This window comes from Lasioglossum baleicum, chromosome 11 (genome assembly GCF_051020765.1).
Source record: "Lasioglossum baleicum chromosome 11, iyLasBale1, whole genome shotgun sequence".
NCBI lineage: Eukaryota > Metazoa > Arthropoda > Insecta > Hymenoptera > Halictidae > Lasioglossum > Lasioglossum baleicum.
In genome coordinates, this window is record NC_134939.1 from 11,247,687 (window position 1) to 11,260,045 (window position 12,359).

The following is a 12,359-nucleotide window of genomic DNA, read 5'->3' on the forward strand; positions in this document are numbered from 1 at the left end:
GGCGAATCACATGCTGATGAAATAAACCTTTAATAGTTCGAGGTTTCAGGAAATAAAACAGAGACTCTGGGTTTTACTGTTCTTTCAATTATTCATTGTTTTCACTTGTTCGTAATGCATTAGCGACATTGTGGCGCTGCTCGAGCTCTCTTTACCGAGACTTTTCCAACTGTATTTTTGAATTGCGTTTGGTTTTATTTATAATTTACGAGGACCTGGATCTTTTTATTTCGGTTCTTCTAAAGTCTATAAATACGTACATTACCATAATCATTCGCGGTCTATTTGCGTTAGCCTCCCATCAATCTGTGAACGGCATTATGCAGACTGTTGACAATGTAATCGGTATCGATTGCTGAATTTGGATCAAGTATCTACGAGATACTGTTTGTACAGACGGAATGACGAGTTATGTATGCGGCCACACAAGTAAATTGCCAATTTGCTAAAGCGATCGCCAGCCACTATATTCTCGAGTTCTACGCCGAATATAGAAGAAATGGCGTCGTATTATCGTGGGAATTTTTTCCGTCTCGGTGAATCCGATCGCGAGATTACACTGTGAGATGCAACAGAGAATTTTTCAACGTAGTCCAGAGATGATTGCGGAACGTCATTGCCCATCTGATTCATGGCAGTTTGAGATCCTTATTCCGAGCCGCGGAAGCGTAGCCTTGACAGACGACGTAAACAAAGAATCGTTGTTTATTCATCGCTCGGTAAACGCGTAAACAAATTACCGTTAGACCTTCGCGTCGGTCGCGAGAAATTTCACGTTCCACGAGGCAAAAGAATCGGTGCTCCCGACGAGATTGTATCCCGCGATCATGAATAAGTGAATTCATAAGCGGGATCAGCGAGCGTTGAGCAACGTTCCCCGTCGATCGCGTAAGGGGACGCGCGTGGCACACGGTGCACGACGTAACCTATGCAAATAGATGCATTCCCCGCCTCGTGTACACGGTCGAGGGCATAACTTACGATACGCAAATGCTCTGCGTTATTTCTGTGTAATATACCGGAAAGGAGAAGCGAGTCCTCCGACTAGCACGCGCGTCTTACCACTTGCCGATCACTAGACTGCGGATGTATACGGAATTTTCAATTTTTGTAGGGAAATTTTAAGAAAGTGAGGAAGAAAATTTCCATAAGCCATAAATGCATAATGATCCGCAGTCTACCATATTGTCTATATTCTACTCGCCTGATCAATTGTCTGCGCCATAACCGACCACTAGTCTGACACATGACAGACCCTTCTTCTGTGGCGCACGTCAAACCTTATTTTACATATCGAACACATAATTTCTCTCTCTTACTTGCTTGAGATCAGAGTTGGGCAAAAATTTAATCAACGATTGGCGACTAAATTTCTACTTCAATCGTTAATCGCAATTAACAATTAGTCGTTAATTGACGATTATTAATCGAGTTTAGGTGTTTTGTCATTTGGTCTATAATATATATAATACAAACTCTGTTTACGTGCTTTTATGTTTTTTTTTCGATGATTTCTTTTTTCATTTTAATCAACGATTGACGATTAACTTCATCAATCGATTGAATCGGTCGTCGATTTTTCGATGATTTCTTTTTTTAATCGTACACATTAAGCAATCAATCATGATTAAAATTTTAATCGATTAATGCCCAACTCTGCCCGAGATACATAACAGACTACTCCACTAGCTGAATCCAAGTTAGGCAGCAACATGCATCAATCTCCCAAGGGACTAGGGACACTGAGAACTTTTATGGCTACAGAAATAACAATGCAAATCTGACGAATTATTATTCACATCACCTGTAAATACTTTGTATGATCATTAATCTTTTCGTACTACTTTAACCATGGTCTATGCTGTTGCCTGACCAATTCTCTACTCGTACTACTAGTCGAATCCATAATCGAACACTAGAGTCTGACACACGACAGACCCTATCCTCTTCTGTGGCGCAAATCACACCCTGTTCTACATATCGAACACATAATTTCTCTCTCTCGCTTGCCTGATACATAACAGACTATTCCACTAGCTGAATCCAAGTTACGCAGCAACATGCATCAATCTCCCAAGAGATTGTGGACACTGCAGAACTGTCATGGCCACAGAAATAACTATGCAAATCTAACCAATTACTATTCATCACTTGCTAATACTTTTCGAACTCGGTTTACACCTCGACAGTCCAAAAATATTTCCAGATAAATCAAACCATCCGGAAACGTTACTTTTGGAAAGTCCTTGACAGTAGCCTAATTTAAAGATTTAGCAGAGTTTTTAATCTGCCGTTCACCAATCTGACTTGATGACCGCCGGATGTATCGATACTCGGAGCGGAGGGGAAGACGCCTGGAAGCGTCGGTTTGTGTGGAGACAGTGCGACGCCCAGCGTCTGCGCCGGCGTCCTTGAACCGGCCGCGAATAAGCTCGCATCGTGTCGGTGTTTTCCAGATTTCCCAGAAGGCCGCGGTCACTACCGGCACCGTTCGCTTCGATTATCGATCGGCCGGCGCCGCGGAGAAATGTGCATTGAACCAATCGCCGTTAATTATTCGTTCCCACTCGCCCGGAACCCGAGGCTAATGCGATTCTACGGAGCGAAGGTATCGCTCCCGGGCCCTCAAAGCGTGCAAAAATGAATTCCTGAGCCCCTCTGTTCTTCCGACTTCTTCCATTCCCTCCATCCTACGCTTGCCAGCCGGATTATCTGCGAGCTATCTCTCCAATCTTATTCTGTTTCTTTCTACTAAATACTCCTGGATCCTTGCGGATCTTCTTCGAAGCGAACTTTGCCAATTCCATAACTTTCTTCATCGCTGCTGAAAATATAAGCAGTGCTAGCTGTTCCCTAAGATGGCCAGTTTATCACTCTTGACTTTTATACATTTGTAGTATATTCGCTGATTCATAAAATTCCAGAAAATATTTTCACTGAGATAAATAGAATTAAATTAAAAATTATTCACATATAGGGTTCCCCAGCTAACTTGTTAATTAGATACAATTTCAATACGATTCCATTGTTGATTTGGCTGGAACAACGTTCGATGATAAAAAGTGCAAATTGTACAGGAGAACAGGATTTGATGCGTATGAAGGTCAATAAATTTTTACTCAGACTTTTTGATGAGCTATTGATTTGCCATACAAAAATTAGGTCTTCCCATTAATAATGAATGAAGGTGACCTTGAAATTTCTGTAACGCTTTCGCTCACATTAAAGCAAGTACCATATGTGATGGGCCCCTCGAAGCCATTTCAATTTCACGTTTTACAACTTTCATAAAATGTATCGTTTAATATATATTCGGGGTGAATAGGTTAGCAGGGCCACCCTGTATATTGAATTCACAGTTGGCAGACATACGATTCTGTTTTGTATCCCCCACGATAAGATATTGGTCCCTCGGCAATATTTCGTCTGGTTCTATGCTGTATAATGGAAACAAGAAAAAATTGTAGCGAGGAGAGTCTCTCGAGTAGATTAGGGTGTGTCTGATGAACCGATAGGATGATTCAGTGACCTCGTTCGTTCCTCCCCACCCGGTGGTTCGAGACGACCATAAAGGGCCAGCCTCCGAGCATCTGTCTCAATTCTCTAACTTACTGTGTAACCAGGGGTAACAAGAATAAACGTGGATACACCAGAGTTTAGTCTATCAATCTTCATCGTATATTACTATTATATTCTACTGCACACGATCAATGTTCGTTCATTCAACATTTACATCCACGCGGACTCCGAGGTTAACGCTTTCAAACAAATTGTGGACAAAGTACTTCTCTCGTAATTGAACAAACACGCTTGGGATTCTATTCATATGCTTGTGTTTCTTCACTCGTTCTATGTGATGTTTAATTGCTCAGTAGTATGCTAGTGTCCCGCTCTAGGAAAATTGCTGCTGCCTATATTACGAGTAGTGGAATTTTCAAGTTCAATACTGAACCTTCCACTGCCGGTCAATTGACTCGTTCTATATTATTCATCTTGCAATTACCAAAATTGTGAAGTTACTTTCATGGAAATTGATTCAATACATTTCTTTATCCAAACACATATTGTAATCAAAATTTCACAGAATCTAAATAGGGTAAACTGTACAATAATTGTCACCTTAAGCCCAAATCGTAGTAAAATCATTTCATCTTTTTCTGAAATGTTTAAATGAGCTTAACTCGCTATTATTATAAGCTAATAGAGATTTTTCAGCAAAATCGAACAGTTTTACGAGTCATATATCTTTTATTATAAAATATATCCAGTGAATAACAATCGTAAGACAAATAGTACAGTCATTGGCACAGTAAGAAGTAAACGTTAAACAGGCTATTTGTTTTATAATTAAACATATACGCACTTATTACTCACTTACTAGTGAAGTTCTTCTGAAGGTAAAACTTTAATTTTCGAAGATCAAGGTCATGTTATTATAAATATCTGAATGTATTTTTCGATCAGTTACACGATGCAATAAAAAAATGTAGTTATGTATAAAAAACATCGATAACCTTGACAACTCCGAAAAAATTACCTTCGGAAAAGAATATTGTTTGCAATATAATGGTTCCTTCAAATAGATCACAAAATATTTTTTGTACCCCCACAATTGGAGGAGATATTTAGCTGGCCATATTTAGGTGGACCACCCTGTATAAAATGATTTTCCATACCAGGAATAATTAATATTTGCCGTTTAAATCAAAAGTGCCAATAACTACTGCAGTGACACGCAATAGTACAGTTTACCCTAAATAGAGCCTCGTCATTTTTGTGAGCATTTTAATCGCTTTTAGTGCTCGGTAGGTTTAGCGTTAACTTCCCCATTAAGCTAATTCTTCACTGTGCCAGTGTGACAACGGGAAACAAATTACGGACGGACGAGGCTTAAAATTCGCACGCGACGATTTATCGGGAAAAATGTCGCAGTCTGGAAGGCCGGCTATAAATTTACCCCAGTTAAGCATCGACTGCGAGCTGGCCAGACAAAAGCATCACGCAACGCGAACGAAGAAACGTATGTTAATAGCTCGTGTGCGGCTGTATCGTAAACCGTGCAGGTCTCAGGGTTCAGATCTAGCATTCCCTGAAGCACGAAGATCGATTAGCTCGCGTACGATTGGAATCGTTTAATTGTTTCGGTTGCGTATCGAGGAGTGTTCCCGCGGCGAAGAGGAGGGACAAGAATTTTATAACTCTCGAGGAACTTTTTCTCGAGCGAAATCGCCGCGGATCAATACCTCCACCGGTCGTAGAAACGTACTCCTCGAACTCGCAGCCACTTCCAGCCCGATTGAAAAATAACTCACGCCTTCTCGGTCAAAGGAGGATCGAAACTTTCTCTCCTCCGTCTCTCCTCTTCCTCTCTTCCTACGCCCCTGTCATCGTATTTCCCGATTCCAGCGACTACAGCATGAGCAAATACCGTTCCGAATGGTTAATGTCTCTTTTATTTCAAATCGTGCATGCTTCCCCTGAAAAATATTTTATCTCTTGCAAAATTTGTTCGTATGATTTTTGAAGCTGCCTCAAGATTGTTGAAAATATATGTGTGGGCTTCGTTTGGAAACGTTTCTCCGGATGGAAATATTGAGGTGTGCAAAACTTTCAGAGAAATGGAAGGAATTCAATAACGGTATATTTACATTTTTAAATTGACGCGGAAAATGGTTGGTTTAAAGGTATTGAAAATTTAGAAACATACACTTTGTTGAACCAGCAACGGAAATTTGTGTGTATTTTAATAATTTCGAAAGATAAATACTGACTTCTCTCTCACCTTTGCAAGTGTTAAGGTGACGAACATTTGTACCGGAGCTTTCGGGAACACGGAAGTGGATTGATATTCTTGGCTCGCTCTAGCGAGCTATAAATCAGTTTACGATTATTCGATAATCCCGCTAGGAATCGATGTTTCGCTCGGGAACCCGATCACGCGTGTCGCGGAGATGCTCTTTCGGAACAAATAAAGTAAAGTAGTCGTCGGGCTAGCGAACGGTTGGCGCGTTGCCTACTGCACTTGACCCTGCACTTGCACCCGAGCTCGTGCGGCTCCTGCATCGCGCGGGGTCACGGACGGTTCCCGTTTTAAACGGGGTCCGCACACCGACGCCTATGCGGCTCGACACACGTGTCCGGGCACGTGCAAATCTCTCCCTCGCACTTATCTTACGCACCGACATGCACATCGGAGCACGCAATCGACTTCGCAATTACGGCTCGCGTGAGACACTGCGTTCCCTTCTACAGCGATTTGCCGCGATGCTTGCTCATTAACATAACCACCAGAGAGAAGTACCATTAAATGGTAATAGTCAGCGACAGTCTCTTCTTTCACGAAATGCCTGTTGTTTAAAATTGCTCACCACAACGACTCGAGGCTAGCCGGCTTCGTGGAAGTGCAATAACTGGTCAAAGATTTTACGGCAGTGATTTCCACGGCAATTTTCCAATTTTCTTATCGACTATCTGCATAATTATCCCGACTGCTTGCGGGCCAGCGTAACGAACCGCAGCGAAGCGAGCCATAAACCGGGGGATAGAGGTCTCAGAAGTCGGCAGCATAGTAATCGTCGTTTCCGGGAACGATACATCAATTTCCAGGAGTCCGATGGAATCGCGCCCGTATATACCCCTCTCTCGCAGATCCTCGCTGCCATTCGAACTTGCTCTCCCGTCGGAAACGCATAAAACTGCTGGTATGTTGGCGAAGTTCATCAATCTCCATCTGCTGGGGTGCCTACTCTGGCTAGCAGAAGGAAAACGCGAAATTTTCCGCGAGGAGAGCCCTGTTAACCTCGAGAAGCTGGTTTCCTGTATTAACGAGACCGCCAGGAGTCTGTTCAATCCCGAGAGAAGGATCGATGTGATAAATCATGGAGCGGGGACCATCGTGGGCGAGATCGCGAAGGCCTTTTCGAAGGACGCGACTGTTCTGGTCGGAAACAGGATGCTGTTCATGATGGACGAACGGATACCTAGCTACATAGTGATCGAGAACGACGGGTTCCGTGGCTCGCGCGGAATGCTGTTGCCGGCCATGCCGCCGCAGCCCACGCTGCAATATTTGTTCGTGACCGGGAACGGAAATGACGATGTGCTCTCGTTCGCGAGAGATTTGCGGAACGCCGGCTATCGGGACGTCGCGTTCTTCGTGTTCGATCAGGCGGCGTTCGGGACCGTGATCCGTGCAAACCAGACGGGAAAGGAGATTACGCTGAAATCTATAGGATCCTGCAGCACATCCGACAATGACGTCCACAGGATTCTGTCGTTCGTGGTGGATGCCCGACGGTACTGTCCGCCGGGTGGTTGCTCTATCAAGTATGGAAGCATAGCGGATCAGACGGTCAGGTTCTGGCGCAAAGAGGACAAGATCAGAGTGACAAGTGAGCTATGTTTAGCATTGAGGATGTTTGAAATTGTTGGCTAGATTTGAAGGTCCTTGCTAGAATCAAATTAAACCGATCAAACAACTACTTCTCACCCCGTTCGAGACCGAAAATGCTAAACCATTCACCATGTGTCATTCAATCAATCAACCCTTGTTTTGAGTACAGAATTGGGTGGTCAGATCGCGGTATAGCACTCCCCCTGAAACAAGGACGAAGTTTGGATCCATGAATCGATCTCCTGGGGACGATGTTTTACAGCTTTGATAGGGCTTTCCAAGTTCTTTGTTTGTGAGACCCTCGGTGGTTTTCGGGGAACTGTGATTCTTGTTCGAGTGCCGCAGGAAATATTGCACGTTTTGAGGCAGACAAATGGATCCCGATCAATGCGTGGAAATTCGTGACCGGACTACCAATGCTTACGAGATTTTCTAGTTTTGAAAATAAATTTGTGGCCGACAGGTGGAGGACTTGTTTGCGGAAAATTTCGATGCGTTCTGAATGCTTCAAAAATTATCAGGATATTTCAAGTTCCTTTGTGCATTAAATAAACTCTCGTTTAATTCCAATTCCGGAATTTGACTCTCGAAGGCCTACGTTTGCAGTTACCCTTATTAAAACAAGAATATTCTCGTAATTCGTCCAATCAATTGGTAGAAGCATCCTTTGACCAAGATTCTCGCGTAATTGAATCTCCTTAAAATTTCGTTCTATAAATTCTAAGTGTTTTGAAACGGGGATGCAATTGTCCACAGCAATTTCTAGATTAGACCGAATGAGCGGACTTATTACAAAGCTGTCTCGTTCCAAGGATTTTCGTATCTGTTCGACAAAAATTCCGGAAAGTAGCTTGTCCCTATTGTCTCGTTTTATCCCGTGCTTACGACTACGGCACGCGCAGCGTGCTTGAAAAATGGTCGTACCAAGGCCGCCTCCTTGGCAATGAAATCGCTGGCCATGTCGCGAACAGTATACCGAAAATGGAGCTTACTCACTCGGGTAATTTATCACGGCACTCGCGGAACGGCATTAATTATTTTCGGAAACCGCGGAACTGCTGAATATGTATCCCGATGACTTAACGACCCTGCTCTTGTCGTGAATTAATTACGACGATTAGCCAATCAACCGGTGTGGAGAAAAAGATGCTTATTGCATCGTCTCGAGGGAGCTTAACCGAATTCCCTAAACTCGTTACCGCGGTTGAGTCTCGAACTTCAACTAATAAACTATTTACTGCGATCGCCTGTTCCGCCAATTTTTAATTAATTCGTTAAAACTTCCAAAGCGGAATCTGTTCTCAGACGCCGACGCGTGGGCGAAGTTTCCGGCTAACTTTCTGCTTCTATTTTGGAAGCTGTAGGTACGCAAATTTTTACCATGGCAGCGGAAAATAGCAAACATTTTCTGCATTAAACATTGTATATTAAAAGTTTTTCAATGTTGAAGTTAATACATATATTCAGTGGCCATTTTCCATGTTCAATATGTTGTAACTTCGCGACAAAAACTCGTATGGCAATCTACCTTAGCTCCGGTTAAAGAACGCAGCCTCTAAATTGTTTTTGGTAAGAGAAAGCGAGGACTATTTTTTGTCTCGAAAATTTTGCATTCAATTATTTCTAGGAAGTACAACAAATTTCCCCCACCGTATTATTGCATTAAAAATTCATTAAAATATTCGACGTGAACTTTCGCGACCAGCTCGGCGCAATGCGTTCTTAAACCAACAATTATTTAACCAAATAGCCTCACAACATCTCCGACATTTCAAAGGAAAATTGCTTTCCATTCCCCAATCCTCTAAAAACCACCCTTGAACCAATTTCCGTGCAGTCTGCCATCGAAGCTCGCTTCAGTATCCACTTAATGGTTAAACACCGTCACTTCCCGTCCAAGATTCAACGATCCATTAGCAGCGGCCGCTAGAGCCGAGCCCGGGTCGTCTCTCGAAAATGGAATTCATCAATCCGGGTCCCTGAATTTCGCGGGTAAATTTTTCAAGAGCTCATCCCGCATTCGCTGTCAGGGAACGAGAGCCTGCAAGCGGTGGGCGCGCAGTTGGTGGAGCACTTCGGGGATTACTATAACATCAACGTCGATTCGAACGCCGGGAACAGCATGACATGGTCGGACGCGATCGCGAAGCTCATTAGCCGGGACATAGACGTGATAATTGGCCCGCGGCCAACAGACCTGACCGTCTTCCTCAACATGGAGATCGTCTGCTGGTACATGTACAGGGATATGGTGTTCGCCGGCCTGATCAAACACAAGACAGTACAGAACGACATATTCTTGCTGCTGACACCGTTTCACTATTTAGTCTGGCTCAGTGTTGTCCTTCTACTGATAGTCTATCTCCTATTGTTGCTAGCGTTGCGCAAACTGGCCAACATGGGTCTGATCAGAGAACGCGTCCCCTTTGAATACGTTAGCGCGATCATGCTGGCGCAAGGTATTAATCTGCCAAGGAAGTACGGGCTTAGGCTTGTCCTGTTGATCTGGATGCTGTTCTCCCTCTACTTGAGCACCGCTTACAACAGCACGTTCACCAGCTCGCTGGCGGATGTCGAGTCCGACGACCTGCTCAAGAATCTCGAACAAGTACGTGACTCCGGACAACCCGTCGGAGGACCAGCTGCTGTTCGGAAATACTTCAATGACTCCACTGATCGCCACGTGATGGAACTAGGCGACAGGTAATCTTCTGGTCCTCTCTTCAGCTGGGAGAACATTTGTTACGCTTGAACGTTTCGATTTTCCTTCAGGTACAAAGTGATGGAGCCATCGGAAGCAGTCGAAACAGTGTTCTCCGGAAAAGGCGTAGCAGTGGTGCAAAAGTTCACCGTAGACAGACTGAACTGGGACTACAGGAGCGACAAAAACCTTCGTTTGTACTCGCTGCAAAACCCAGTGTTCAGATTCCCTGTGTTTCTTTATTCGAGAAGGGGTTACCTTTATCGGAAACCCCTGCGTAGTTTTGTCGCGAGGTACCGAGAGATTGGGATGATAAAAAAATTAGATAATGTATTCTTGATCGATGACGATAAAGAGATCACCGCCAGGCCACCCTCGGATGACATTCTCAGTATAAAGCATCTGAAACCTATATTCGAAATCTTCTTCATGTGCCAGGGTGTCAGCCTTTTGATACTTGCTGTCGAGATACTGCATGTGCGGATCTCGAAACGTTCGGAAGATTGAGAACAGCTATACAAGAAGAATAAAAGAATATCTACGTCCTATTTTTATGTTATTGTTAGTTTTGAAGTTATTATTTAATATAAATTTTTATTTTCAGCAGCGAGAAAACAAACTGACTGACTCGGAACGATCATTATTATTATTATACATTTCTGCCGAACACATTCCACACAATGAAATCTTCCTCCGTCTTCCGTGCACTCGAGCGACCCTTAAGCTCGTTATGTACCTTTAAATTTCGTTCCGTGTCGGGGAAACTCGGCTTAGGATAATAACGGCTGTAATACGTTCACGTAGCCGATGGTGCATGTTTCGCACACAACCAGTGTTTCCTCGGAGACTTTCTCGATTTCCTGTTGCTATTTTCTCCGCGGCATGACGCAAGTCGAGAAAGAATTTTGTCGGACTGGCATGCGGCGTTTCAGTATGCGAAATTGCCCTTGGAACCGCTTTCGAAGGTCCACGCTAGCGTTGCGTCATGTACAAGCTCCGGCTATTCAACCATTCCTGAATCGGTTCGCCCGTGTTCGTGCGTCTTACGAGCAGCATCATCGTAAAACGCATCCCGCTGCATTTTACACTGGCTCCTGACCGCGTTCAATGAAAAGGAAACGTTCCATCCCCGATCCACAGCGATCACTCTAATTCCCCGGAGTTCGCGCTGTTGCGTTTTACGCCGATCGATCTTTCGTTACGTGTTTCCGGTTCGATTTGCTCGCGCGCGCGCGATCGTGAAACGAACGCATAAACGAATCCGTCCGGTCGTTCCGACGGATTTTATGTCCGCCCGGGAAACGCGTCGACGCGCTTTCAGAACTTTTAATTGAATTGCACCCACTTAGCCGGCGCGTTTTATGCGCCGGCGCGAGCAGACAATTGCAGGTTTTATTTGGCGATGACGGTGGAAACGTCAGCGTAAGAGTTACGGAGAAATTTCTGCGATCTTCAGCGAATCCATTTGTTCGAATTTTATCTGAAAATGCAGTGACACGACGTTTTAAATCCTTAAAATATCTACTCCCACAGCAGACGAAAATAGTTACAACGTCACGCCACATGAATAACTGATAAGACCATTTCACAGCAGCCATTTTTATTTTTTTTCTTTCCGCTACCATTCTCCGTAACACGGTTCTCTGCCATGCAACACATTTGCACACTGAAAGTTTACTACAGAGAAAACGTGTATTAATAAAGATTAAAAAGCTTTCACATTATCTTTGCCGCGAAAAATGTTCCAGCTGTTGGAATGAATTTTCCTTCCGCGTTATTATCTTTATAAAATTTTATGTAACCTAATGGTCGTCTCGCTGAAGTTTCCCTGTAACATCTATTACGGACCACTCTCTGTTCAAGGTCGAGGATTAATTCTCTTGGTCGGACCTTGGCCAGGGTCATTTCGCGGAGAGCTCCTCGGTAAACGGGAGACGTTCATTCAATCGCCATGGTCAACAGCTCGTAGCGGATCGACGTCGCGATTAGCGTGGCACTGTCGACGAAGAGGACGCGTGTCGCCTATCAGCTGGATCGTTGTTGGTTTTCTCCGGCAGAGTTTTTACGCGACGACGATCCTGTGATATGAAAACACCGGCTTTTCTTTTCTCATCGTAGTCGGTGGTACGCACTTTGTTGTTACAAACAATGGTGACGCCCTCTGTTTAAGCTTGGTGTCACAACGACCTCCTTGTTTTCGTTTGTCTCGGTTGTTTGTTGTTTTCGAGCGCTAGAACGATTTCTGCATTGGGCGCCACGTATTAC

The 12,359-nt window shown here is 44.0% G+C and overlaps 2 protein-coding genes across 7 annotated transcripts in view; one reads left to right on the forward strand and one right to left on the reverse strand.

Moving 5' to 3' along the window:
• LOC143213517 (uncharacterized) overlaps positions 1-12,359 on the reverse strand; it is a 108,594-nt gene that overhangs the window by 39,438 nt on the left and 56,797 nt on the right. The gene's annotated exons all lie outside the window — the stretch shown is intronic.
• Positions 6,387-10,196, forward strand: LOC143213530 (uncharacterized). Its single transcript, XM_076433469.1, has 2 exons — positions 6,387-7,391; positions 9,424-10,196. The coding sequence occupies exons 1-2, from the start codon at positions 6,614-6,616 to the stop codon at positions 10,098-10,100; spliced, it is 1,455 nt and encodes a 484-aa protein (XP_076289584.1). The 5' UTR covers positions 6,387-6,613; the 3' UTR covers positions 10,101-10,196.

Coding starts and splice junctions, on each gene's coding strand:
- LOC143213530 (XM_076433469.1), top strand. CDS start 6,614: ATGGAATCGCGCCCGTATATACCCCTCTCTCGCAGATCCTCGCTGCCA. Junction 7,392..9,423: donor GGACAAGATCAGAGTGACAA/GTGAGCTATGTT, acceptor ATTCGCTGTCAG/GGAACGAGAGCCTGCAAGCG.